General features: G+C 56.1%; 1 protein-coding gene across 3 annotated transcripts in view; it reads right to left on the bottom strand.

The window, feature by feature from the left end:
- Positions 1–4108: 4108 nt before the first annotated feature.
- Positions 4109–26907, bottom strand: part of RTN4RL1 (reticulon 4 receptor like 1) — a 30184-nt gene continuing 7385 nt past the window's right edge. Inside the window, exons 2-3 of one of the 3 annotated variants that reach the window (XM_072025977.1) lie at positions 8322–10586; positions 4109–7319 (exon numbers count right to left, since the gene is read on the bottom strand). In XM_072025977.1, coding sequence (XP_071882078.1) covers positions 5968–7227 — 1260 coding nt within the window. In that variant the 5' untranslated portion in view covers positions 7228–7319; positions 8322–10586 and the 3' untranslated portion in view covers positions 4109–5967. Of the gene's footprint in view, positions 7320–8321; positions 10587–11027; positions 12204–26907 lie in introns of those variants that run through there. The other 2 variants (XM_072025978.1, XM_038165772.2) reach the window with 2 other exon arrangements.

Here is a 26907-nt window from a genome sequence, read left to right as displayed (position 1 = left end):
CTGCTAATTTTGTGCCTCCTGGGCAGGACAGGGCGAGTGGCTGCAGCCAGGCAGATGCTGGGTGCGGGCACCCTCCAGCACCACGCTGCCTTCCGCCTCCTCCCGGGGCCGAGTTTCCCCATCCAAATGAGATTCATCACTTTAAAGCCACGATTTCTCTTCGTTCTTCAAATGGAAAACACAGAAGTCAAAGCCTTTGGCAGGTACTGCTGTGCTGGATAGGGCTTTGCGAGCAGGAGACCGCAAACAAGCGGAGAGAAGAGATGGAAAAGAGAAAGGAAATTCTGAGTAATTTTAGGAAGTCTTTCACCAAGCGGATGGCAAACAATGCGTGCCTGACCCTCTGCCTGTCTGCGGTACGAGGGCTCTGACAGCCAGCTTCCTGAGAGCGCAGTAAGCTGTTCATAAATCAAAAGCACCGAGACTATCAAATTTGTTTATTACTCGGGGTTGTGCCGCTCTGCTCAAGTTGAGGAGCTGTTTTGTTTCCTTTCTTCTAGCTGTGTTCCCGAAAAAAGATTTGTTGGAACATAGCTGCACAGATCCCTTTATCCTTTTATTTTATTATTTTTTTTATATATATTTTTTTTTCCCCCAGAAGATACAGAGAGTGCCCTGGTGGAGCTGGTGGTGTTAATGTTCTGCAGCAGGAGTGAAATAGCCTGGAGATGTGCAGTGCGACATCAGGGGCGTGTGCCCTAAATAGGAGGGTTAACCAGGGCTTATTCAGAAGGAAGGCAGTAATTGCAGCTTGTGTGAAGCAGTAATATTCTTTTGTGCATTATTTACCCAGGAACATCTGCTAATACATATACATTCTATGGTGCATGTAAACAACCTGCGCGGGAAGAGGATTAGGAGATTTATAAAAAATTAGAAGCAAGTTAAAAGGGCAATTAGAAGAGCAGAAAGAGATATTGAGCAGTGAATTAGAGAGGATATTTTAACACACAATCAGAGCTTCCCGAGACGTATCCAGAGCAGAGAGAAGGTAAAAGAGAAAATTGGTCAATTACGACATGATAGCGGGGAATTGGTGACATGGGAGAAGGTAATGGCTGATTTGTTAAACAGTTATTTTGATTCTGTTTTCACAAAGGAGGAAGAGGATGGAGGGCAGCTCTGGAAAGGACTCGGGCTGTGCAGATGAGGCAGGGAAGAAGCCAAGGAGCCTGCGGAGAAACAAAGGCGCGTTTGCAGTGGGCATAGGCAGAATTTCACCCCCGTTCACAGGGTGGGGGAAAAAAATTGGATTTTTTTTTTTACTGGTGCTGAGCTGGGTGCCCAGGGGCTGGTGGTGCAGAGCTGGCTTTGGTCCTCTGGCTCCTGGTGCCAACTGGCTGCTTTTGAGCAGAGGCCAGGGACCGAGGTGGTCCTGGGGATGAAAAGTCCTTCTGCCTTTGGAGGCTGTTCCTCGGGGAGAGGGGAGGATGGGGAATATTGACAGACAGACAGACAGATGGGGACACAGAGGGGTGCTGCTCATGGCACATCTTTTACATGGCTATGGAGCTGGTTGGGCTCTCCAGTGATGCTAGTGTGGCACCTCCCCAAACCCACAGTCATCTGTGTCTTTTTCTTTTTCATGTTTGTTGCTCTTCTCTCCCACCCCATACCCCCAACACGACAAGCACATCTCCGATCACTGCTCCCATCCATAGCCTGGTGTCAGCAGTCTCGTGTTTCACCAGGGAGAAAAGCAGATGGGAGCTCGGGCATGGCTGGGGGGGGGACGAGAGCAGGCAGAGAGGAATTGTGTCAGGCTATGAGACCTCAAGGAGACAGCAAGCTATGGAAAAGGGAAATATTCCTGGTCGTGCAATGGAAAACATGATCTTGGGAACTGTTTGTGGGGCTGGGCTTGAAACTGAGACAGGCAAAGCATGATGGAAAGGGAGAGCCGAGGGGAGGCTGCACCTGATGGACCACAAAAAATGTTACGTTGGCTTAAAAGAAATGTGATGTTTTTGTTCTGCACTGCCCCTCTGAAAGGGGGAGGGGGTCTCAGAGCAACTTTCTGGGGCAAAGGAAGCAAATTGGGAATGGTGACATGGGGGCACACGGGAAGGTGTTGTCTGGGCAGCGGTGGAGAAGGTACCAGAAGCTGCAGAGGTGTGATGTCAGCTTAGCCTGGGGCACCAAACATTTATTCTCAGCATCCGAGAGGTGCTTGGTTTTCATCCTGCCTGGGAGGACAAGAGACGCAGTGTCATGTGCTTTGTGTTTTCAAAGCATGTAGGAAAAGCTCTGTATTAGCAATTACAGGATGAAACTGTGGAAAAGTGGTACAATGGATAGAAAATTGGCTCTGACTCAGGAAACGGGATTCTGCAGCCGTGAGCGAGTTTCCAGAGGCACAGTGTGGGGTCTCTTCTGGGTTCTCTTTCATTTATTTTATTTTTAATTTTTTTTTTTATGGAAAGGATTTGCATGAACAGCCCAAAGTTAGAGCGTTAAAGCTCACCGACACAACCGAATAGAAAAGGGGAGGTGGGCACGCTGCAAGGGCCTCGTCTTGTCCCCAGCACAGCCAACAGAAAGGGAAGCAGTGCCTGGCCACAGCTCAGCCTGTCTGCCCGGACCCAGGGAGGGGAATCGTGGCCTGGCCAAAGGTTTGCTTGCCAAGGGAATCCCATCTTTCCCCCTCACTATGAAGGGCTATGTCCAGGGCAGCACAGAGCGAGCTGCAAGCAGGGAGGATTTGGGTTTGTGCCCAACGAGAAGCGCATCTGCCTCTTGCAAGAGCCTCAGCCCGGCTCTGGCTCCGTGGTTATCCCCTTGTCCAAAGGGACGCACGTTTTGGGGTTGCAGGAGTGCTGCTTGGGAGAAAAGGGGATTTCTTCCAGCCTCAGAGCAACATTCAAAATGCATGAAGACATGCTGTAGGAAAGGATCGTGAGGCACGCACGGGAGCCAAGCGGGGCCGTGGTGGAGCCGCACCACGTGGAGGGGAAGGTAGCTGTTGAGGCAAAGTGTCAGAGCATGCCATAAAAATTTAGTTTATCCTCAAAGAGCTGCAGTTGTCGAGGAAGAACGGGCGCAGGGAGGGGTGGTGGCAAAGGGAAGGCAGGAGGAACATCAGAAACCTGTAGTCTGTGTCAAGTGACACCTCCTATTTAGCGGTGTATCACGTCTCCCTTCTGGTTTTTAAACAGTAGCCTTTATTGCTAGGAGTTAGAGTGCTTGATTGACAAGGCTTGTAATACACCGTGGAGTTGCCTTTATTTTTCCTACATGTTAAAGGAAAAGATACTAAAAATACAATTATGGTTTTGAGCCAGGCGTAGTCTGTTCTAATATAATTCATCTCAAAGACTATCCATCGTGCCTGCTGCACCCAAATCATTTATAAAACATTAGCATCTCCTGTGCTGACATTTCACTCCTATATTACAGGAGTTATACAGAGACTTAAAAAAAAATTAATAAAGTGCTTCTCCTCTTCATTCTCCCTCAGAGAGCTTTGATTTCCAGAGTATGAAACGAAATAACCAACATAACAACATTCTCCACTTCTAAGGGACAGTGCCAGACTCATTCAGTTGCTATTGGTTATAGAGAGTAGGACGTGAGGGAGCTATTTCGGATCACGGATTATTTGTTCTGGCTGCATTGGACATCCCTTTAGTGGAGGTTTAGAGCCCTGTAGACGGAGAAGTTTGGATAGGAGTTGGAATAGAGAGGGCTTGATGAAGTAACCTCCCTTCCTCCTCCCCAAGTCCCTCCTGCTGTTCCCCAGGAGCCGTATTCCCACCCGGAGCATCCCACCCGGCCCGGCCCCGCTTGTGGGGTGCTGTGCGAGGAGAGGGGCAGCGACACCGCTCCTCCCCAAGCACCCAGCTGCTCCTAATGAAGCATGGCAGGGAAAATTCCTCTTCTGCTTGGGAGCTTCCCTCTGCATTTCCAGATCCCTCCCAGGAGAGCTGGTGCTGTGGAAATGCCCCCTCCCCACTCGGGACCATTTTAGGGGCACAGGGAAGGAGATGTGGGCTTAACCATGTGGCACCCACACCATAGAATGGGACTTGTTCCCAGAGCCACTGGGAGCTGCATGCTGGAAAAGTGCCCCCTCCCCAGCTGGGATATTGTAACAAAATGAAAAGCAGCCTTTTCTTGTCCAAGATCACTTTTATTTCCCTTGTTTCGTTAACCTCAGTGTCTGTTTTGTCTTGCATATCCACGCCGACAGGGAATTAACACCGACTGCAGAATTCAGGCAGCACTTGCGGGCTGCGCTGGGTGCCGCCGGCGGCTCTGCCGTGGCCACGAAGCAGGCCAGCGAGAGCATCCCGACCACCGAGCACATCCCGACCACCGAGCACATTCTGACCACCAAGCACATCCCAAACACCGAGCACATCCCGAACACCAAGTGCATCCCGACTACCGACCGCATCCCGAACACCGAGCGCGTTCCGAACACCGAGAACATCTCGACCTGGCATCGGCTGCGGGGCTTCACTCAGGACAAGAGGAATGCGCAGCCCTTCTTCCCATCCTTCAGCTGGCCACGACCCCTTCCCATGGCTTTCTTGGGCCTTCCTCTTGCCCACTGCAGACCAGAAACGCTGGGCACCGTGCTTCTCGCAGGTCCCGCGCTCCTTGCGCTTCCCCACTTCTCTTGGCTCTCCCCATGGCCTGACCCATCCCTTTTAAGAAAAAAAAAATCCCTGCTCCTGATGCTGTCAGGGCCACCTGCAGCCCACAAACCTGCTGCCCGAGTGAAAACCTTAGGCCAGCTATAAAGGTCCTCACACGACCGACACCTCTGGAAGCCCCCAGCCCCTCGCCGCCCCGGGGCTCGCGGCGCTTTCCCGAGGCAGAGCTCCGTGGTTGCGTGCATCGGGACCAGGCGCCGCTAATCCACCTCCCTCTCCCCCCTCTTACAAATTAGGACGTTAAGGGTGAGCTTTGGCTCTCTGTATATGGACTTTGTTGCATTGCATACTACCCCCCCAGACCCCTCCCAGAGTTTAGTGCTCTAAATTGCTAAGAACATTGGTCCCCCGCGCGCACTGAGGCTGCCGGATGGCTTTCAGCATCTGTAGGCACTGCTGCCGTTTGTGGTCTTGAGAAAAGGATATACTGTTCTGCTATAAATTCAACAATACAATCCTTAGTTCTGAAGATATAGTTTCCATATAGTTTATAAACATTATAAGACATACATATGGATAATTGAGGGGAAGGGGGCCTGTGCATTGGTTGGGTTTGCTTTTCAGATGTGTGAACACGGTTACAAAAAAACGCACCTCCTGGCAGGTACTTCGTTTCTTTAAGTTTGTTTTCTTTGTGTGTGTGTTTTTTTTTATTTTATTTTTTTTTAATTATTCCACCTCTAACCAGTCTTTCCTTTGGTAGTTGGCTACTCCAAGCCCAGCAGGCAAGCCCTGTTCTGCTGTAATGCCTGAGATATTCAGGGTTTTGAGATTGTCTTCTAAGAGATTTCCAGCCAACTTTGGCCTGTGGGTTTGGAGCCAAAAGGGCTAAAACGTGGGAGAACCAATGTCCTTATTACAGGAGAATAAGTGTCCTTGCACTCACTTTCAGAGAAACAGTGTAGGCTTAATTGGTGATCGTTTTTTACAGCAATTATGTTCCTTGCGGTAATTGGCGGGGTCACTCGGCGCACTCTCAAATTAACAGGATTTCACAAGTTTCCAGTTGTCCGGCTGACGTTGCCGGCAGGCTGGCCGCCGTCCCCGTTATCCGGTTGTGTAAGGTTGGCTTTTTTTTTTTTTTTTTTTTAATTTTTCTCCCGGTGCAGGGCTCGGCTGATGGTGCCACCGCGCGACAACGCCTTTCAACCCGCTCCTGCCGCCCGCGCCCGCTGCCGCCCGCGCCCGCAGGCCGCCGGCCTTCCCTCGGCGGGGCCCCGATTCTCCACGTCCAAAAAAAGAAGAAGAAAAGAAACTCTGGTCCGTTGTAGGTGGGTGGCAGTGCAGATCCGCTCCGCCGCAGCCGGGCTCAGCGCATGACGGCCGCGAGCAGCAGCACAAAAACCAGGCGCGAGGCCTCGAGGGCCGCGCTGCCGGCCGCCTGCTGCACCCCGCTGGGGGCGCGGATGGGCGTCCGCCGGGTGCACTTACCCTTGCGTCTCGGGGGGCCCGTGGGCATCACGCCGAAGCTGAATTTGTGCTGATAGTCGGGCACGTAGTCGTGGACCTCGTGCTCGCTTTTCCGCGGGCCCAGCGACCCCGGCTTAAGGGTTCGGTTGCGGCCTTTGTGGCTGGTGCAGTTCTTGCCGGGGCGGCGCGAGCCCGGCCGGGGCGCGGGCTGGCTGCTGTGCAAACCCTTCTCGGCCCCTCGCTCGCCGCCCTTCTCCTTGGAGGAGTGGTGGGGGTGGTGGGCTTTGGAGGCTCCTCTGTCTGCTGCCGAGAAAGTGTGTGTTTTGATCTGGTGGAGCGACTCCGAGCCCGAACAGTTCCTAAAGTCTTCGGCCCTCAGCACCTTTAGGTCCTTGCCGTGCATCCGCTCGGGGGACTCGCAGATGACGCTGGAGCTGGAGCCCTTGAAGCGGTGCAGCCACTCCCAGAGCGAGCGGGCCTTGCAGTCGCAGCTCCAGGGGTTCCCGTTCAGCCTGAGGAACTCCAGGGCTGCCAGGTGGGCCAGGCAGTCCCCCTGCAGCTCCGAGAGGCTGTTGTTGAAGAGGAACAGGGTGGTCAGTCGCCGGAGGTCGTGGAAAGCCCGCCTGTGAACCCACTGCAGCTGATTCTGATGGATGAGCAGCCTATCCAGGTTGATTAGTCCCCTGAACGTGTTCTGATGGAGGCTCCAGAGCTTGTTTCCATGGAGAAAAAGATGGCTGAGGTTAACCAAGTCAACAAAAATATCGTCCTGAAGGAACTCGATGTGGTTGTCTTGCAAGTAAAGGTATTGCAGGTTGTGGAGGCCGCCGAATATCCCACTGGGGAGAGAGCTCAGCCCGCACTTGTACAGATACAAGGCGTGGAGTTTCACCAGCCCTTGGAAAGTGTCCGCCGCCAAAGCCCTTAGGTAGCGGTTATCCCCCAGGTCCAGCTCCTCCAGGTTGACGAAGCCCTCGAAGGTGTTGGGGTCGATGAAGGTGATGTTGTTGGAGTAGATCCAGAGGGTGACCATGGAGGGGCTGAAGTGGCCCCGCAGCAGCAGGGTGATCTGGTTGTTCTGCAGGAAGATCCTCTCGCTGTCCTCGGGGATGCCCTCGGGGATGGTGACGAAGTTGTGGGCCTGGCAGCTGACGGTCATGGGCGAGGGGTAGCAGACGCAGTCGGTGGGGCAGCCCGCGGCCCCGTGGACCTTCAGCCCCAGCAGCACCAGCAGCAGCTCCGCGAGGGCCCCTGTTCGGAGAGAGGGGAGAGCGGCGTCAGGGGGGGGGCATCCCTCCTGCCAAAACCCGCGCCCGATTCACGCCGCTCGCGACTGAGCCGCGGAAACGGCTGCGACTGCGACGAGTGGGCTCACGGCACGCAGTGCTTTTTTGGGTGGGATCTATGGAAAGCTGCCTCCCTCCTCGCGCCGCCTGCCTGAGTCACACTGCCGGCCGAGCCGGGCAGATGACGCTTTCTCAGGGGAATCATCGCCGGCGATGCACACAGCGCAGCCCGTGGCTGCAGGCAGGTGGGGCAGCCAGGGGGGCTCCTCTGACCCCTTTCTCAAATAACCCATGCTTCTGGCACACAGCTGTTGAAATCCCCAGTGATTCACCCCAAAATATATCCGTGCCGCCTGCACGGCACGCCCCAGCCCTCCTGCAGGAGAGGGGCTGCCCTCCGTGCCCTCCCGTAGCCACAGCCGTGCCCCTCGTGGCCTGTTCGGCACCAGGACGTGCCCCAAGCAAGGAGCAACTCTCAGTTTACAAGCGGGTGCTCAGGCCTATTTTTTAAAAATAGGTGTCCTGTGGCAAAGCAGATTGCATCTCCTAATGCTACACGCAGGATGTGCCCGTGACCAGGGCGTGCTTGCTGCGGAGCACGAGAAGCGAGCAAGGCAGTGATCATCCCCTCCCTCGGCTCCGCTCGCAGCGCCGGCATCGCCGCCCAGTTCCCGGCGCGCTCCCACTCCTCGCACCATGCCTGCTTTCAGGCTATTCCTTCTGCGCGGAGTGGCTTTTCAGACTCATTGCACCAGCCTGTCATTTCTCATTCAGATTTCCTCCTAGATCTGCTTTCCCTCTTACACACAAAATTTGCTCATGTCTAATGAATTCTGCCTCTGGACTTCACGGGAGAAAGGAGGAAAACGAGAGCGGCGTGCAGCTGCCAGTGCCATCCTACCCCAGAGTCCCTGCACTGCGATTTGCTTGTAATAATCTGAAAAACAAGAGTGGAAGTGGAGTTCACCTCTAATTACTCCATGTCGTTACCACCAGATCGGCTGTGGTGCTGGACCCCTTGGGCTTTCACAGTCCCTCTTTTCAAGCGCCTACAGCTGAGTACGAGTGGGAGGCAAAAAGCCTCACTGGTTTTTTATTAATGTTGTTTGAAATATAACTCTCTCGTTGGCGTTGCCTTTTGCCTGGGACGGAGATCTGTTACTGGGTAGCTAACAGCAGGTGACCTGTCCATCTGGGTCCATTCTTCCAATGCAAATCCGTCACGTTTTTAGATAAAACTGGGTTATTCAGACTCTCATAAATTACCGGGGAGAGACAGTCGCCTCTGACCATACTGCTGTATTATTTTTTTTTTCTAAGAAGACGGCATCGGCAGCCAAAGTGTTGGACCAAGCCTGTGCTGGGATGGGGACGGGGGCTTCCTGCAGGCTCTGCCCTGCAGCAACGAAGTGCCGGCTGCGGGAGGGATGGCTCATCCCTGCGCCGCTGCCAACACAGGGCTGGAGCCAGGAGCGCTTAATTCGCAACAACTCCTACGGCTGTGTAGGGAAAGGAACATTCTCCAAGTCACCGCCGTGGCGTTTTGGCTTCGCTGGCGTGCGTTCACGATGAGAAAGGGGCCGTGCTGGTGGCTCGGGCCAGCTCCTCACGGGGTGCCGGCTGCGGCTGCCCCGCGCTCCCCGCCGAGCAGGAGCCCTCGCCGCAGCTCCTGGCACACAGCCTCGGGAACAGCAGCCCCCCGGGGATGTTCTGATTACCCGATCCCCAGATAACAATCATCAGGATAAAGCTACACTCGCAGATAGGTGCAGAAACACTTTTTTGTCTTTTTTTTTTTTTCTTCTTCTTTTTACCCACGGAGGTGCTTTGCTGAGGTGGGACAGCTTTATATTCCCCGCTTCACCTCGGTGACACCGAACTACAAAGGCTGGTGTAGCTCTTATGTTTATTAGTAAAATCCTGCCAGGCACAGGCACGGTGACGATCTCCCACATGCAGAGTCTGTTATTGCAAATACCAAATCACAAGGGTCTGAATCAATAAACCATCTCCCAGCTATGAGCAGCAGGTTGGAAGATTACATATTGCTTCCAAACGCCGGTTTTATGCGCTGTTCCGTGACACGATAGTTGCCAGGCTAACAGGATTACCGGCGGGAGGAGGAGCCGGGCAGGGATCGCGTAGCATCCCAAATTTCACGTCTAGGCGGTGATGACAGGCGGCTGGTAGCGATGCCTGGTGATGGACCAAAGAGCCAGGGTATAAAACACCGCTGAAAAGGGAGCGTGGAGATTCTCAGCGCCCGACGGCTCCGGAGGAGAAGGTCAGAGGACGCTGAGCCCATCTCTTTCGTTATCTGGTGTTAATGATCCTGAGTTAATGGCTGAAGTTCATCTGGAAAAGGAGCCAACTCCTGCTGTTGGTGGTGGCAGTGGGGTGGTCATTTCTGGTGTGCTGCTGGTTCTGCTCTTCCCAAGAGTACGATGGTGGGGAGAAAAAGGAAAAGGCAGGGGTTTCGTTCTGCCTACACACTGCATCCCAGGGATAAAGAGAATGTGGAAACAGGAAAAGGAAGGATGCTCAGAAAAAGTCATAATTAGGTGGGCAAAGAAAGGAAACCTCCTTGGTGGATGCGCTCAGGGCACGTGGTCTCTTCAAGGATGAGGCTCTCCCAGCCCATAAAAACTGCCAATTGTCTCCTGCCGTGAGAAGCTGCTCCGAGACGACTGGGTTTTGGTCAAAGTTTAGATGTGGGGATGAGACCCCTTGAACCAAACAGCTGAGCTGGCCCCAGGAGGTCAATGGCCAAGGTGGCTGGGGGCACCTCGGTCTCTGCAGCCACCACCGGTGGGAGCATCCCCATGGGGACAATGCCCATGTCCTTTTTGTGCTTTGCTCCCCCAGAGTCCGATCCCGGCTGGCTCACCACGCTCGCTATTGCTGGTGCAAACCTCCTGACTGCATCTTGTAAAGGTTGCGAGGCAGGTGGAGGGGCACCGGCAGGCGCGGCGGCGCTCACCGGGGAGGGCGAGCTTCAAAAGCGGCACGGAAAAATCCTGCAGAAACCTGCCAGCCAAGTGAATAGAAGCAAGGCACTGCTGACACGGATAAAACCAGCACGGGGGTGTTTATCTCCTGGCGCTCTCCCACTGCCACGCGCTGTGTCACCCGGCTCGCGGTGTCCTTCTGCATCCTCCTGCTCCTGGCTGAGGCTTTAGTGATGGGAATGAATTCATCGAGCTGTCCAAACCATTTCCCATGCAGCATCTCTCTAATTGGGCATTAATTAGGCATTAGTTAATGAATGCTTGAAATAATTTATCTTTGGATGTGTCCAGTTCGCAGTCTTACTTTTAACAGCATTATACTCATTATTAGATTAACATCATTATAAATGTTCTCCATTACCTGCTTGTTTCCATTGTCTTAGCCTTATTACTGAGAGTGAAAATCACTCCTCCCGAATGCATTATTGATGAGTAAGGACTTTCTATATGCAGCGCGGGATTAATTGTTATACAGCGTAATGCATTTAGCGTGAAGCCTCAATTTGTGCAGGAGCTGAAACGGCCAGAAGAATGCAGACGCCCGGAGACAGCGCGCTCGTCCAGACGCAGCAAACCTCCCCGTGCCGCCCAGCCCTGCCCACCTTCCTCCCCACACCGGTGCCAGCACAGGAGGAGAAAGGAGAGGAGAAAGGCTGGGTTGGTACCTGGGATCACGGGGGCAGCTTCCAGTGGCTGCAGCACATCCCTCGGCACCACGGGGATGCTGGCTGCGGCTCGGCGCCGCGTACAGCCTGTCCCCACCGCACCGCAGGGCTGTACCTGTGCCGGGTGTTTTCTTGCATTGTAAGGGTTTTAATGCTTTGCTGCGGCTCGCAGGGCTGTAGGGGTTTATTTAGAGATGCAACGCTGTGTTATTTTCCTTAGGAGTCCTCAGCTAGGACCTAGGAGAAGAAGGGATGCTCTGGCCCCGGCGGGGTCACTGGTGCACACGGAGCCCCCGAGGCGCAGCCCTCGCCCGCTGGCTTTGTTCGCTGCTTTTCTCAGCACCACATTCTCGCCTCTCCACCCGGCAAGCTATGTGGGTCACGGCCCGCCTGGTTCTCCAGCAGGATCTGGTCTCTGGGATGGAGCAGGTTGCTTCTCTCTCAAATCTCTCCTAAAACGCCATCTGCTTGGGGAGCCCTATCTTAGCTCCTGTCTACACGCGACTTGTCCGACTGCTCGCTGTGTCCATTACCGGTTCTGCTCAGGCTGTTAGATTTATAAGCTCTTTAGAGCAAAGCCCTCGTCTTCTGGCTGCTGATTTATGGATCTTTACTGCCATAAAACACTATGTATAGCTGCTACATAATATAAATAATAATACTTAACCAGAGCAAGCTACAAGTGGGGACAAAGCATCTGGCTTCTGCTCGCAGTCTGTGTTATCAAAAAGGCAGGAGCTTGCTCATCACTCACACTCATCTGAGGCCAAATTCGCACCTGGTGCAACACCGCCCGTAGCTGTCAACCAGCCGCAGGGAGAGATCTTCCTGCCCCATTCACACCCCGTACCTATCAAAGGAGCCTTTCTAAATCAGCCCCGAGTGAACTGGGGCACACAGGCACAGCTGCGACCCCGCGGGAAGATACACTTTGAAACTCGGGAACGAACTTGGAACGGGATGTTCACACCACGACGGAGAGAAACTGTTGTTTTAGGGAGGAAAAGGAGCCTCGAATGGTCACAATTTCATATTCCAGCTGAAGGACGATGAAAGGCGAGGCCTGAGCAGAGACAGCCACTGGGTGCAAGCCAAGAGCGCAACTTCAGATCTGGGACGGTTTGACAAAGCAGTGTCAGACCCGTGGTTAGGAGCTGCCTATTTTTTTTTTTTTTTCCCCTCTCTCCCCCCCCCGCTCCCGTTGCTAAAATAAACAGAGGCTAAAATAAACAAGCCTGCCCTGACTGTCACGAAGGCCAAATTCCCCAGCGAGCAGCAGTTTGCTTTCAGCTTCTGTGCAAAGCCGTCTCGGTGCCCGCCTCGCGCCCCACGCCGCTGGGGCATCCTCGGCGCCTCCGCTCCCTGCAGCACGAGAGCTGCCTGTCGAGCGGCAACCACCCATCCACCTTCATCATTTTATTTATTTTTTTTTTCCAAACGGTGTCATAAATAACTGACAGATCCCAGCTGTTTGGAGTTATGGTTTCTGATGGAGTGACAGCTGCTCCCAATCCCCCAGTCATCACCCCGGCAGTTCTGGAACATTTCAGCAACATAAAAATCATTGGAGATAATTTCGGTTTTGCATAATTTGGTTAGGCAAGCTGTGATTTAATGGCAATTATGACCTCCGAGGCAGAAGATGAGCTTGGAGGCTACCAGCTTCACACGACTTCAGCTGCGGGTGCGGCGTCGGGGATATTCCAACGAGGAGGCACGGCGAGAAGAAAACCTCCCGCAGCAGCTGGAAACTGCGTCCTTGTGCTGGGGAGTGGAGAGGCTGTTCCCGAGGGAAGACGCATGCAGGAAAATTTGGAGGGAATATTGCTAGGGAAAAATTCGGGAAGGGGCTGCTGCCAGAAGATGCACAGGGAGGTGTCTTTTAAAGGGAAAACCAGGGAAAGGTTTTAGTGTGGGGATGCTGCAGCCCATACACACCCTCTGTAACACCAGCACCTCTTGTGCTAGTGGGTGTAAACCTCTGTTAGCCACCCCGACCCCCACTGATGGGGTTCCTCTTGCCCTATGCTGTGTTCCCTCCCATCCCTGGTGCTTTTTGGCCACCTCAGAGCCCCGTGGTTCGCATTTCTCCAGCGGTGGCTGAGCACAGCAAAGCCTTCATCAGCCTGGCTGCATTGGGTGGGTGGTGGAGGATGGAGAAGCTCAGGAGCAATGAGACCATCACGGTGCTTCTGGCCAGGGGGTTCAGGAGGAGAAGGATGTTGCCGAAGAGCAGAAGCGTTGTCTGGAGCTGAGGAGGTCCAGCTATCGCCATCTCCATCACTGCTGTCAGCCAGGCTGGAGCATGCTGTGAGCCGAAGCTCAGGGCAGAGCTGGGAGCAGAGGCACCCCAAAATCAAGTCCTTTAGGACGTCGCAGGCTCGTTGTACATTTGCTGACCCGGTGTCTGGAGCTATTCCCCTTCCTCCACCAAAGTCGAGGCCAAGGTCACCTGGAAGTTTCTGGATCATGGTCATTAACTCCTATTGCAGTTTGAAACCAGACCATAAATTTCATAGTGTAATAATGTAAAAATCAATAACTCTGTTTGAAACAATAGCTTTGTCTTCCATTTCAGCCGGGGCTGATCCCTCCCTGCGGACCGCGTCCCTCTGAATCACGCAGACAAAGAGAGGGACGAGGGTGGCGGGGCGGCTGCTCGCCCGCCAGGTGTGCGGCCCCTGGGCTGTGCAGATTCAATTAGTTCATTTATTCCTCTCTCGCAGTTAAACCCGAGGATGATTTAAAAGGGAAAAAAAAAAAAAAAAAGAAGCTGGTTGCTGAGAAGGGAGCCTTTTATGCTCAGTCTCTTTGACATCCTGTCCGACGCGGCGTCCCTTAGGCTTTCCGTGCCTGCAGAAGGGCTGTGCCAGCCAGGGATGCTCCAGCTCGAGCTGCTCTGCTCCCTCTGCCATCCACCATGGGCAGCGGAGCCAAACCAAGGCTCCCGGCAGGGGCTGCAGGAGCTCAAAAAAAAAAAACAAACCCAAATGTCCGCTCTTTTCCAGCTCCGGCTTTCCGGGCGAGGGAGGTCTGGCTTCGTTTGCTTTCTTATTTTCTGTTGTTTGCTGTAGCACCAACTCGAAATATACATCGAGAGGCAGGATTGTCTTTCACGTGTTGGTGGATGTGTGATCCTCAAAAACAAATTAGCACCGATTCACTTCTATATAGAGTGCAGCCATCAGGGAATCGCTCCTGAATTCACAGCGAAGGAAAGCAATAATGCTTCCAGCACGCTAATCCTCTCCGAGAGCAGCCCCTGAACTCTCTCCCAGTGCTGGAGGCACCGCTGGAAATTACAATTGTAGTGAAAAAATAATAAATAAATACAGAAATTGGCAGGGTTTGTGCAGGTCCAGAGGATTTGTACCCTAATATGGAAGTCCCTGTTTAATTAGCGCTCCTCTTGGCGGCCGCATCTCCTCCCCGCTCTGCTCGGGCTGAAGGCAAGGGGGAAGAGCAGAAGCCAGCGGTGGGAGCGGCTGTGGGATTGGAAGCTCGGATAGAAAAACTTGTTTAATTTAAATGCTCACTTCAGGACGGATCTGTGCAGAAGCAGAGGGAATGTAGAGTGTGTTTCCCCCATGTAATCCGCCCGACTTAACCCCATTTTGCTGTGCTCCTCCCGCTGCGGCGATGCCCCCCGAGCACAGGGAGCGGATTTGGTTTGAGGCTCTGGTGCCTCCGGTGCCTCGGCACAGAGGGAAAACCACCACATTTGTGGGAGGGTGATCGAAATCCTACTGCTGGAGATCTTTTTGTGCTCCTGTGCCTTGTCCCATTGGGCGTAAAGGTCCTGCTTGGATCTTCCTGGAGCTGATGCATGGGAGTTAAGCGGCATTTTTGGGTTTGTTGGTGGGTGATGGAGCTGTTGGGTGCTGCTGTGATGGGAGATGTCCCTAAAAACCATGACACTTCTGCTCCTCCAGGCCTGGACAGCACGGAGGATGCCACGGGGATCCTGCAGGAACTGTGCCTGCAGGATCTTTGGCCCCGGAGCTGCCACCCCGACACCCTGTAGGATCGGGCCCCGGCGGCAGCGCCAGCAGCCAAGAGCTGGGACGGGAATTGGCAGAGGCCAGGGAGCTCTCCAGGTCCTTGAGAAGGGACTGATAATTCCAATTGCCCCCGAGGAGAGAGAAATAGAGGAGGATGACTTAAGCTTCGTGGATTGTCTGAGGCTCTCCAGGGATCATCAGATGCTTCCACTCCCTTTTTGTCCTGAGGTGACAAGTTTTCTTTCCCATTCACAGAAATGCAAAATAGTTCATTCACAGGCATAATAAGGACGCTATCCTTTGTAAAACAGCGGCTACCAAGATCTCTGAGGTGCTTTACAGTGAAACAATTGCAGATGAAATGACAAAAGCCACCCAAGATTAGCACGAGCCAGCTCAGTATCAAACACCCAACAACCTAATGCGGGGAGAAAGCAGATTCACCCGCTCCTTCCCCTTGCCAGCAGCTGGCTAGGGCCCCCGAAGGCTTTCTTTAGGACTGGAAACGCAGCCAGAAGAGAGCAAACATGAGATCTAGGAGCAAAGTGACAGCTGCCCCGCTTCCAGGCCCTCTCTCTGCTGCCCACTGCATGCTCCCCACCCCAGGCTGCGGTGCCTTGGGGATGTGCTGGATTTTCCGCAGGGCAGAGCCTCACCTGGACGTCGCCAAATGGAGGCACGAAGAGGCGAGCAGCCCTTCTGCGGGGTTTTTTATGCTGGCATAGCTAATAGGGTGAGCATCGTCCCTACAAACGCGTGATCCTGCCGAGGTCCTGACCTCAGCCGCGTCCTGTGCCACCGAGCTCCGCGAGCCAATTACGCACCGCGTCGCGGCCGCTGCCTTTCATCCCTTTTCAGCCTTTTCTGCATTGCACATTTACTGCGTGTCCTTGCGTTTTGTGGAGAAGAGGGCAAATTGGAGCCCGCGATGCGCCTTCTTCCCCATTCAGCGGCACATAATCCTGCCTGCAGCAGGGGGGAAGGAGACTGGCAGGCGGGCATCAAAGCGGCCAGCTCTGTCACATTTTCTTCCCACAAAAATAAAGCCATTGCGTCATTTGGAGCTGGCCAGCCTCAGGGCTCTCTCTCCCAACCCCTAAAGGGGCACAACAGCTCCATTCCCGGGCCTTTGGTCCCTCCCGGTCAGGGGGCGAGGTACGTGACACCGAAGCCGTCCCCAAGGGACGTGCGTGGCCGTGCAGGCTGAGCCCCCTCCCGCTTCGCACTCAACTTTTTCCCAGCACACAGAAAGCTCGCGAAAAGCAGAGCGATAAAAGCACGGCGGTGTGAATAGCCCCGCTGCGCCTCTGCCCAGCATCGGGGCCGGATCCCGGCCTCGCCGTTCCCCCAGCACACGTCACCCCCCGGGAGCGGGCTCCTTGGAGGTGCTGAGCACCCCCAGCGCCACGGGAGCGCCCGCCGGTGCCGCGTTAAAAGCTTCATAAAATGAACTTGTTCACGGGATGCGTTGCCATCGCCGGCGGCTGGCGAGATCGCTGCCGATCTCTGCCCCTCGAACACAGCGAGGCCGAGCAATTACGGGGTAGGGGCTGCAAGGTCTCGGCGCTCTAATTTCTATTAATTAGAGCCCGCATGCGATCCTGCCACAGCGGGGAGGAGGGACTGGGGTGACAGTCGGTCCTCGTAGGAAATAGGAGAGAAACTGCAGCCGCTGAAGGCTGCTGAGAGGCGGTGCGCGCTTTGGGGCTGGGGCAGGGAACCAAATGGGGCCATTTGGCGGCTTTGAAACCAAAGTTCCCTAAATGTGCACCGGGGAGCGCTGGCTCTGGTGATTTTGTACATCCTTAGGACCAAATGGAAAAGCAAAGCTGATGGCTCAGCGTCCCCTGAGCCTGGTGGGGCTCCCGGTGGATGCATGGCAGGACCCTGCTGGCCGGGCAGTGGCTGCTGCTGTGGCTCGGGGGCCCCACATGCCCCACACGTGACTTTAGCCCCTTCCCTTCAAGCTAATCAGAGCCTGTTCCTCATAAAGCCATTATAAATCCCACTACGATCCCTTCTTTGCTAGGTAATAACGGTTACTGTGAGTGGTACAGAGACCTGGGATCGGCACAAAGCCATCCGCGGCGGCACGTGGCGGCGCTAGCAATAGGGCATCGTGTGCCAGCCGGGCGTTGGAGCCTCTGCAATCCTTTTCCCCAAAGAGCAGGTGGATGTATTGGGGATGTAATGAAAAAAAAACGTAGCTGCAGCCCAAGAAGGAAGCGGCGGGGAGGGGTGAACATGTGCATTGGCACGCGTGCACCGTGGTGCCGGTGATACCGGAGCCTCTCCAGGAGCAGCTGTGCCTGCTGGAGACGGGCAGGCTGAGGCAGACAGCCGAAAGCTCGCATTAGGAGGACCGCTGGGGAGAAATATCCCCGTCTGGAGACAAGGGGGCACAGCCGGGCGGCAAGAGCGTGCACCCTGTCTGTGCCGGGGAAGCAGCTGGGGCTGGGTGGGGGTGCTGTGGGCGCAGAGATGCCCGGTTTTTGGAGGTGCTGAGTCAGCAGGAGCAGCAGCGGCGAGGATGTGGGGTGGCCTCGTGTGCTGCTGAAAGGGTTTGCTCTGCACGCTGCCGACAGCCTCCAGAAGCAATCCTGCTCCCCACGAGACGAGCAAACGTCCCTTCCTCCCCCTCCCAGTTTGCCAGCATCCTCCTGGGACTGGTCTGGGGGGGAGGTCAGCCTTTGGGAAATCAGCGCTGCTCGCTGACGCTCAGTCACAGCTTTCCCAAAATACACAGCCCTGCCCCCAAAGGAGCCTTGCTGCGCTCCCAGGGCTGTCGGGGAGGGCTGGAGGGCTGCAGCCACGCCGGTGCCACCGTCACACCCGGCTGAGGGCTGGCGGTGCTGAGCCTTCCCCAGCGCCACGGGGAGGAATTTGCGGCAGCAAGCGGCACGCCGGGATTTAGCGAGCCTTTTACCCTCAGCTTCCTCCCGTCGTGTTGCTTAAATGCACGTTTTGCGAAGTTAAAACAAATTGCAAGCAGCAGAAATGGTTTTTGTGCTCTTAAAAAAAAAAATAAAGAAAAAGAAAAAAAATAAGGAAAGAAAGGGAAGATCTTGGCACGAGGATAAAGGAAGGCGACTGAGATGCTCATTAAAACTGAGGGGCTCCAATTCCCCGTCCAAGTGGCCACATCTTCTCCAGAGGCTCCCGGAAGCTTTGAAATGCCTTGTCAGGCACAGCCTTTCATCCTACCTGATTCCGGCTAAATTCATGGACCCAGACATTTGCGCTGGAAACGGGAAAGAGGGAGCACCTCCATTCTGACTCCTCGCTTTCCCATCTGATCGCTGTTGATACAATTTATTCCTGTGACAGCATCTGCTGCTTTCATGCTCTTTTGTTCTGAAGTACAACTCGTCTTTGTTAGTCCCATTTTCGGGCCTTTCATCAGTCGAGGCACAACATAAAAGGCGTTTAAACACCCCTGCTCGGAAGGCAGGCGGGGGGGAGCGAGGACCGATGGGTCCCCCTGCCCGGCCCCGCCACGCTGCCCCCACCTCCCGCTGAAATATTTGCCGTATTTCCGAGCAATTCTATGAAATTCAGGTTTTCCAGGTGCAGCGTTGCTCAGAGCCTTCGGTCTGCACCTCCACCTTGAGCTGCTCCCCAAAATCCCTCCTTGTGTGAGCACGGAGAGCGTGGCATCCCCCCGCAAGCAGCACCAGGGGCTGCAGGATTTGCCCCTGCGATGCTCCCAAAATTTGCAAATTGTGACTTTTAACTCATTGCTGGGGAGCAAACTCCAGTCTCATGCGCCCCAGGACGGGGTCCCCCCGCTCCCCATCGACGCATCCCGACCGAAACGAAGGCGCAGAGCACTGATGGGTGGTACCAGCTGCAACAAGCACCAAACCCATCATCGCCCCTATGGCCCTGATGCTGCGCCGAGGTCTCTCCAAGAGCTGAAAACGCTGAATTCCTGCTCTAGGAAAAAAAAAAAAAAAAAAAAAAAAAAAAAAAAACACTGTGCTCCATCAGACCCTTTGTAGGGAGCAGAACAACCAGGCAGGATCCGGGCATCGCCCAGGCACAAATCAGCACATGGCGAGGTGGGGAGAAGGCGAGCGATCCCGACGGCTATCCGAGCGCGCTGCCTGCCTGCTCCTTATTAAATTATGGTGCTCAAGTTCACCATCTGAGCCTCGCGCAGCACGGACCGCAACCGGCAGAGAGGCGGATTACAGCCCCGTAATTCAATCACGGGGCACAGCCGATGTCGCAGGCGGCGAGAAGAGCTGTCGCTATCAATACCGAGCCCTCGGCAGCCTGCCCTGGCGGCTCCCGAATGGAGACAACTTCACGGGGACTGGGTTTCCTAAAGCGCCGTGTGGCCCCGTTAGGGCGTTGGGATGGGATGAAGTTGGTGTTGGTGTGGGGTTTGGGGCGGGTGCAGATGTGGGGGTGCAGGGAGTGGGGTGTGGGGGCAGAGGGAACCTGTAGGGATGGGTGGGATGGGATGGGGAAGGGGAAGAGGGAAAGGGGAAGGGGAAGGGAAAGGGAAACGGGGAAAAGGAAGGGAAGGGAAGGGAAGGGAAGGGAAGGGAAGGGAAGGGAAGGGAAGGGAAGGGAAGGGAAGGGAAGGGAAGGGAAGGGAAGGGAAGGGAAGGGAAGGGAAGGGAAGGGAAGGGAAGGGAAGGGAAGGGAAGGGAAGGGAAGGGAAGGGAAGATGCTTCTGGCCCTTGTGCTTTGCTGCTGGAGCAGGAGAGGGAGCAGGTGCCCCATTGTCTCCCAGCCCAGATTTCCCAGCACAAAGAGAAAACGGGCCAGGAAGCTACAGTTTAAGAAGAGCCCAAGGTGATTTTACGTAAGTCCGAGAAGCAAGGAGGGAGGAGATGGAGTGCCGCTTCCCAACTGACACCGTGAACCAGCGAGCGTGACTAAAACTTGGGGAGGGTTTGCATAATGGGGACGCACTTTTCTGCTCTGCCAAGGTGTTCAGGTACCATGGTGATGCGCGCAGCATAAAAACTTTGACAGACACTCAGGGAGATAAGTGTGGAGGGACACAATCAATTGAGAAAGAAGAGAGAAGAGAAATGGGAAGGCGCTTGCTGTGCGTGAATGCATTTACAAGGTCAACAATTAAGCGTGCGCCGCCGCCAGGTTTGGGCTGGGGAAGCGAGGGTGGCCCAGGAGCTGCTGGGGATGCTGGTGGGGACAGGAGCGAGCGTGAGGCTCCAGCTCCAGCCCCAAGGGCTGGGTTAGGTCCCGAGCCCAGCACCAGATCCATCGGCAGCAGCTCAGGGCGGTGTGGCTGTGCTGCTTTCTGCCTCCACGGGAGTAAATTTGGTGGTGCCGAATATCAGCGCGAGGAAACGCCGCGATGCAGTGAAATCACCGAGCTCTCCCCCAGAGCTGGGCTTTGCAGTGTGGTCTCTCCAAGCAGCCTCACGTCTGGAGGCCTTTGCTGCCCGATTAGGGGCTTCAGGGAGCAGCCTTGCAAGGAGCTGCCTGGCCAGGGCTCGCTGCTTTCCCCTTCTCCATCCCTCACCCCGCTGCCGCTGCTCTGAGGGGCCGGGGCTCCTCGCAGACCCACAGGCGCCCGGGGGGCTTCGGCTCCTTCTTGCGGTTCCAGCCTTGAACCCGCCCGACTCGGCGAGAGTCCCGCTGCGGGTTTCTGAGCAAGAAAGAGATGCTGATTCCTTGAGAAACGAGGAGGCGAAATCCAATTGTGCACTATAGCGCATCTGCGGCTGCCATTAACCTGTCTGTGTACTTCTGCGGCTGTCCATTTCTCTCCGCTGACAGCCGGGACTGCCCGGAGCGCGCTCTGCCCGGACCGTAAAGGGATTTGTTTCTCCGTGCTGCAGTGGCACAGCGAGGAGCCGACAAACTGTGCCGCAGGCGCTTCCCCGGTGCTCTGCCCTGCTCCCAAAGCGGAGCGCAAGATCATCTCCAGCCCGGCCAGCCGGGGAGCCACGGCGTGGCTCAGCATGGCAGGACGAAGCTCCCACCACCCCGCTGCCTTCTAGCCCCGAAGCATCCCCAAAACCCAAAACACGAGGCCAGAAAAGAAAATGCTATCAGGGTTTTGGGGGTGTCGTGGAGGAGGGCACCCAAAGGAGAGGTTGGGTCCTTGGCATGAGGCTCCTGGTGCCAGGGCAGAGGCAGGAGCTGATGGAGAGCAGAGCTGGCTGCTCGTTTTGGGGCTTGGAGAGCTCGCCCGAAGGCTGCACGTGCTGTGGACAGCAAGGATGGACTGGGGCTGAGGGATCTGCCCCGGTTCTGGGGGGGAATTGTCACAGAGAGGCAGCTGCCAGAGCATCCCCGAGCGCACGGAGCATCCCTGTGCTCCCTCCTGGCTCCCCCAGGGGCTTGAAAGGAGCTGATGAGACGGGGCGAGGGAGGAAGGGAGAGGGGAGGTGGGGAGCGGGGGGACGCGCAGCCGGTCGCATCGTCTCCCTGCATTCCAGCTTCATTTGCAGATTTATTAAATCGAGAGCCAATTTCGACATCATTTCTTTCAAGCAGCTCCACCTCGCAGGTGTGTGGAATTTATTTGAGATAAAGAAAACCATTACAGAGAGACAGCAATCTTCAAAGACCACCTCAGAGACCTGAGAGAAATAAAAACACTAGCCCGTGCAAATGCGCAATTAAGTTTCAAAATACTTGTGCTCCATGAAAAGCTCCGTCCCTGCAGAGAACAGGCCTTTAAGGCAATTTTCCCAAACCCCATTCAGCATTCACTCAAAAACGCCTTTTAAAAACAACGTGTGATTTTCCCTCTCTGCCTCACTCCTCCTCCCCCTTGGCTCGTGCTCAGCCAGGTAGGAGCGAGGCGGTCGCTCTCCGTTTGGAGATGATGGAGAGCATTTGCAGGGCAGCACCGGACCCTGGCAGGGCTCGATTTGGGGCCGGGCTGCTCCATTTGGGAATTATCCGCACCCAAAGTGGGGCTGGCGACCTGGGAATTTCGTATTCTGGGGGAGAAAGGTGCCGTGCTGCTCCGCCTGGAGACTGCTCACCTCCAGGTCCCTTATTCCCGGGTCACTCTCCGCTGGGTGGTTAATTAAAAATGCGTAATTAACCTGTGGAACGCACTGCCACGAGGTATCAGCGAGGCCAGGAGCTTAGCGGGATTCGGGGGAGGATTATATGTTTAAATGGATAATGAGAGCATCTGCCACGCCGTTAGTGGGGATAAGGCAGATTTAGGGCTCGCAGCCTGCTGTGCCGGGGTGCCGGCCCCAAGCTCCAACGCCTGCGGGTGCAGGATGGGAATCCCTTGAAAACAGGGATCAGTTGTGCCCCTAGAGCTGTCCCCAATTTTGGAGGACACCCCATGAGCTCCCTGAGTGCTCCCAGCTGCTCCTTGAGATCCAAGTGAGCATCCACCTCCCGCAGCACCATCCCACAAGCAGAACCCCGCTCATGCACACGAAGAGCTTCAACGATCTGAGGTGTGGCACGCGAGCACGGACCAAGGACGGTGGCAGGAGACGGCACCAAGCCTTGGCAGAGCTGCTGGTGCAGCGTTTGCCCAGCTCCAGGCTGCACTGCCCACGTGAGGGGCTGCTCCTGGAGGTCTCCACTGCTAAATACGGAGTTTTATCCACCTGGCTTGGGCTGGGACGCTGGATCTGCTCCCCTTGGGTGTTACACTCATGGTAATTGGACGTGGTGCGCTCCTCTTCGCCCTCTGGACCCCACAAGCTCCCTCCCTCCTCGCCCCGCTCTGTAACACGTGGCACAGACCCAGCTGCCTCCAAGAGCGCCTTTAAGCCCTCGCAGACAAGCCAGCGACTGCAGAACAAGCTCATGGCTGATGTCGGAATTATTAAATCCCCGCTCGCAATCCCCTCCGGATCCCCACTGCTGCTCTTTCGCACGGCGTTAGCATGAACCACGGCTTGTGCAGCGCGTGGCACCTCGGGGTGCAGCAGCACCCACCTCTGGGCTGCCCGGGGGCCATCCTCAGCCGTGCGCCCAGCGCCTTGGGGCACTGCCAGCTCCAACTTTGCACCATCCCGGAGCAAGGATGCTCCCGCTGCTCCTTTGCAGCATTTTGGGTGGCACCGCGTCCACTGGAGGACTCGAGGCATTTCGGGTGCTCATCCCCCCTCCCCAAGGGCTCTGGCGGTGCCCCCCAGGAGGAGGCGGCCGCAGCGCGGCGTGCTCAGCCTGCCGAGCGCGGCGGGGCTGCGGGGCCGGGGTTAATCTCGTTGTCACACCTTCCCTCCTCTCGCTAACTCGGCGCGCTTTGACCCGCTGTGAAATTGTGGCCAACAGCACTGAATATTTTAAGAGCAGCAATGCAGTCATGGCCGCGCGCGGCGGAGCAGCAAGGCAGGCCGGGAGCTGGGCTGGGCCCCCCGCCTCCCCCCTTTTCCACCGCCAACCCATTAGCACAGTTCAGGGAAACCTAAAAAATTCAAAAGACACTGAAATATGCAGCATTTTTTGCTCTCTCTGGAAAATGACGCGCTTCGCTTCCCAGATGCTCCGGAGCAGGCGGCTGTAAATAAGCAGCTTTATGGCACGGGGGGTGTTGCCGGTGGGGCTGGGGGAGAAGATTTATGTCCCGTTCCCCATCCTGTCCCTAAGCTGCCAACGGGATCGTGCCACTGGAGCACCAACAGACCTGTGCCCACCGGTCCCCTTCTCATCAGCATGTCACGGAGGTGCTGGTGGCATTAAGGGACGTTGCCACCTGCTGTCCCTGGCTCCTCTGGCTGCTTTCTGTCCCCTGTCCCCCCCACCCCAGGACATCCCCGGTGTCCCCTCGCTGTCTCCATCCTCCCCGTGCAGCCGGCGGGGGCGCGGGCGCTGCAGGCCCTGGTGCAAACGCCTGGCCTCAGCACTTTTGGTATCTGGGGCGCCACAGAGCAGCAGCGGCGAGGAATTAAAAAATAATAATAACAAGATGTATTTGCATAAACCTCGGGAAAGAGGAGCTGGAGCCAGCCCTGCCCTGATGAGGGGAGACCACAGGTAGCACCCGGGGTGAAGGGAGGAAGAGGAGGAAGAGGAGGAAGAGGAGAACTCAACGTGCTCTTGGGACCCTGTGCCAAGGGAGGGTGGGCGCACGGCCTCCAGCCCCACGGAGGAGTGACATTGGGACACTTTTGCATTCCGGTCTTAAGAGGGCAGATTAATCGCCATGTGCTGGATCTGTCACACGCGGGGATATATATTCTTCTCGGAATTTACAAGTAGTTCTGTCTGAGAAATAAACAACCTCAGATAAAAATTACATTGTCACCATGCAGGTGTGATGGATGTCATGGACAAGCCCTCGGTGTGTCGGTGCGGGGAGCTGCCGGCCCCAGGACGGCCGGGAGATGCTGATGGGACCCGGGGGACTTGGCAGGGAGCACGTCATCACCCAAAATCACATCCATCCTGGCTGCTGCGTGGTGCCAAGGGAGCCAGTCCTTGGCACCGAGCCCGTACCCATCTCATCCCGTCCCCAAAGGCCAGGGGAAGGTGTCACAGCCACCCAAACCATTCCCAAGTGGGGAAGATGCCCAGACCCTGGGGAAAAGTGATGCTGGTGATGGGCGGCCACGAGGAACACTCAGATACCAGCACTGGGAAGGGTGCCCCCTCTTTCTGGGCTCCACCTCCTCCCCATCACATCCCTGGAGCCCCCTGGCACGGCCGCGCACAGCACAGAGTGGGGCAGGTGTCCCCAGCAGCCCCAGGACCCGGTCACAGGGAGGATGAATGTGATTTACACCGGGCCCCTTTCTAGTTTCGCTTTTCCTTCATCTTTATCTGCTTCCCACGGCTGCCTTTGCTTTGGCTCGTGGTACTATCACCGAGCGCATCTCCTGCCTGGGTCCCTGCCGCTCCCTGCGCAGGGCTGGATGTTCACTTCTTTTGTAGCTTAAATCGAAAGTTGTTTAAATCTGAGAGTGGCAGCAAAGCCACCAGCAGGGATCCTCAGCCAGCGCACCCCGAGGAGCCAGGACCCAAAACTGCCTGGGGACAGCAGGGTCCCCGCGTGGCCACCGCCTCGTCCAGGCTGGGAGCCGCTGCCACGACTGCCTGCGGTCTGGTAATAAACACGGAGCAGCTGCTGGAGCCTCTGCCGAGCCAGTCCCCGGGATTTATCCACATTGCTCTGCCTTATCAGCCATGCTTTTCACAAGCACTTAAATTCAGGAGGAAAAGGAAAAAGTGAAATCAGATAGAAATGCAGGTCTGTTTGCTGTTTTCTCCAATGAAATGGTTCTGGGTAAACAGCAGACGCCTTTGATGAAATCCCAGCAGGCTTAAACAATAAAGCTGGTTACAAACTCAATCTGGCGCAGATATCAGATCTGAAATTGTTTCAAAAAACATGTCAACATTTTCTAATGCTGCTGCAAAACTTCCTCGGCACCTTGCCACAAGCCCGCAGCTGTGACGCAGGGCCCATGCCACCGGCCTGGCCACGGCCCCTGTGTCCCCCCCCCCTTGGTGCCTCTGCGCCCCTTCGCCTGCCCTGGGAGCCCCGGCGGGGAGGAGATGCTGAGCATCACCTCGGAGAGATGACGAGGTCCCCAGGGGAGCACCTGCCAGCTTGTTTTCCACCTCTGGCCGCTTTGAAATCCAATCATTGTCCCCCAGCCGGGTGTCCCTGGGGACGATGCTCCTCATCCAGGAGGATGAGCCCGGCGAGGTGGGCTCCCCGCCACGGCACCCTGGCTGCATCACCGAGCACGATTGGCTTTTCCAGGGGAAAAAAAAAAAATAAAACAAACAAAAAAACAATTTGCACAGCGAAGGGGAGGGCAGACAAATGCTCCTTGCACGGGCTTTGCCTCCAGTGAGGCACGTTTGCGCCCCTGCGGGACCGCAGCCCCAGCTGGAGCAGGTGTGGGCTGTGCCAGGCAGCCCAAGCCCCCGCCCCGCGCGTTAATAATCCGAACAGGTCCCCGCTCCGCCGCGCACGGCCGGGCTTCGAAACCACTTAAGGATTCAGCGGGGGAGCGCAGAGCCGTGAGCGTGGCGGGGAGCAGGAGAGGAGCAGAGGGACGAGGGACGGAGCCACACCGTGGCACAGATTTGGGGGTGCCCAGCCAGGGACGGGCGGTGCACGGCTGGGAACCGCCGCTCCTTCACCCTGCAGCTCCAGATGTGTGGCCCAGGGGCAAGGGGAGCGTGGTGCTGGGTGTAAATCACACGCTGAGCCTGCCCCCAGCAGCAGCTTGGCAGCTTGGCAGGAGCCCGTTAGCAAATGGCCCTCAATTGGCTTTGGCACTGGAGCGGCAGCGGGTACGTGAGCAGAGAGCGCAGCGGGACGAGGCACATCGGTCACTGCTGGGTCCCTTGGGGTGTCAGGGGATGAGGGACACTGGGGCACCTGGGTGAGGGTAATGGGGCTGCTCTGTGCCCCTCCTGGAGGGCTGCTTCCCCTCCTCTGAGGTTTTGGGGCTCAGGGGATGGAGAGGAGCACGGGGGGGGGAGCCTGGAGGAACCCAAAGGGGCGTCCCTGGGACGGGATGGGATGGGACGGGCAAAGCGTTGCTGCTTGGGGACAAGCTCCCACAGGGCAGGTGGCAGTGAGGATGAGGATGATGAGGAGGAGGCAGCAGGTCCACTCACCCACCAGCAGCACAGCGCCTCGGCACCATTTAGGAACCCGGAGCCAGCTCTGGGGGTGCCCACAGTTCCCCCAGCTCCATGCCCCCATCCCCAGGGAGCTGCTCCCTAGGAGCTGGCACTGCCACCAGCTTCCAGCACCAACCCCGGCCTCATCCTGCACCCCAAAAAAGCCCCCAACCCATGCCCAATGCCCAGCACCACTCAACACCCCCCAGGGCAGGAGGGCGAGGGACGTCTCCGCCGGAGCAGCGGTGCCTTCCTCGCTCTAGGGAGCCCGAGAGGACAAACAGGAGAGGAAAAGCAGGGCAAGAGGAGGGCGAGCTGGGGCGGGG

Source organism: Anas platyrhynchos, chromosome 20 (assembly GCF_047663525.1).
Source record: "Anas platyrhynchos isolate ZD024472 breed Pekin duck chromosome 20, IASCAAS_PekinDuck_T2T, whole genome shotgun sequence".
Lineage (NCBI taxonomy): Eukaryota > Metazoa > Chordata > Aves > Anseriformes > Anatidae > Anas > Anas platyrhynchos.
Note: the sequence above shows the minus strand (reverse complement) of the source record. Positions and strands in the feature narration are given on the sequence as shown.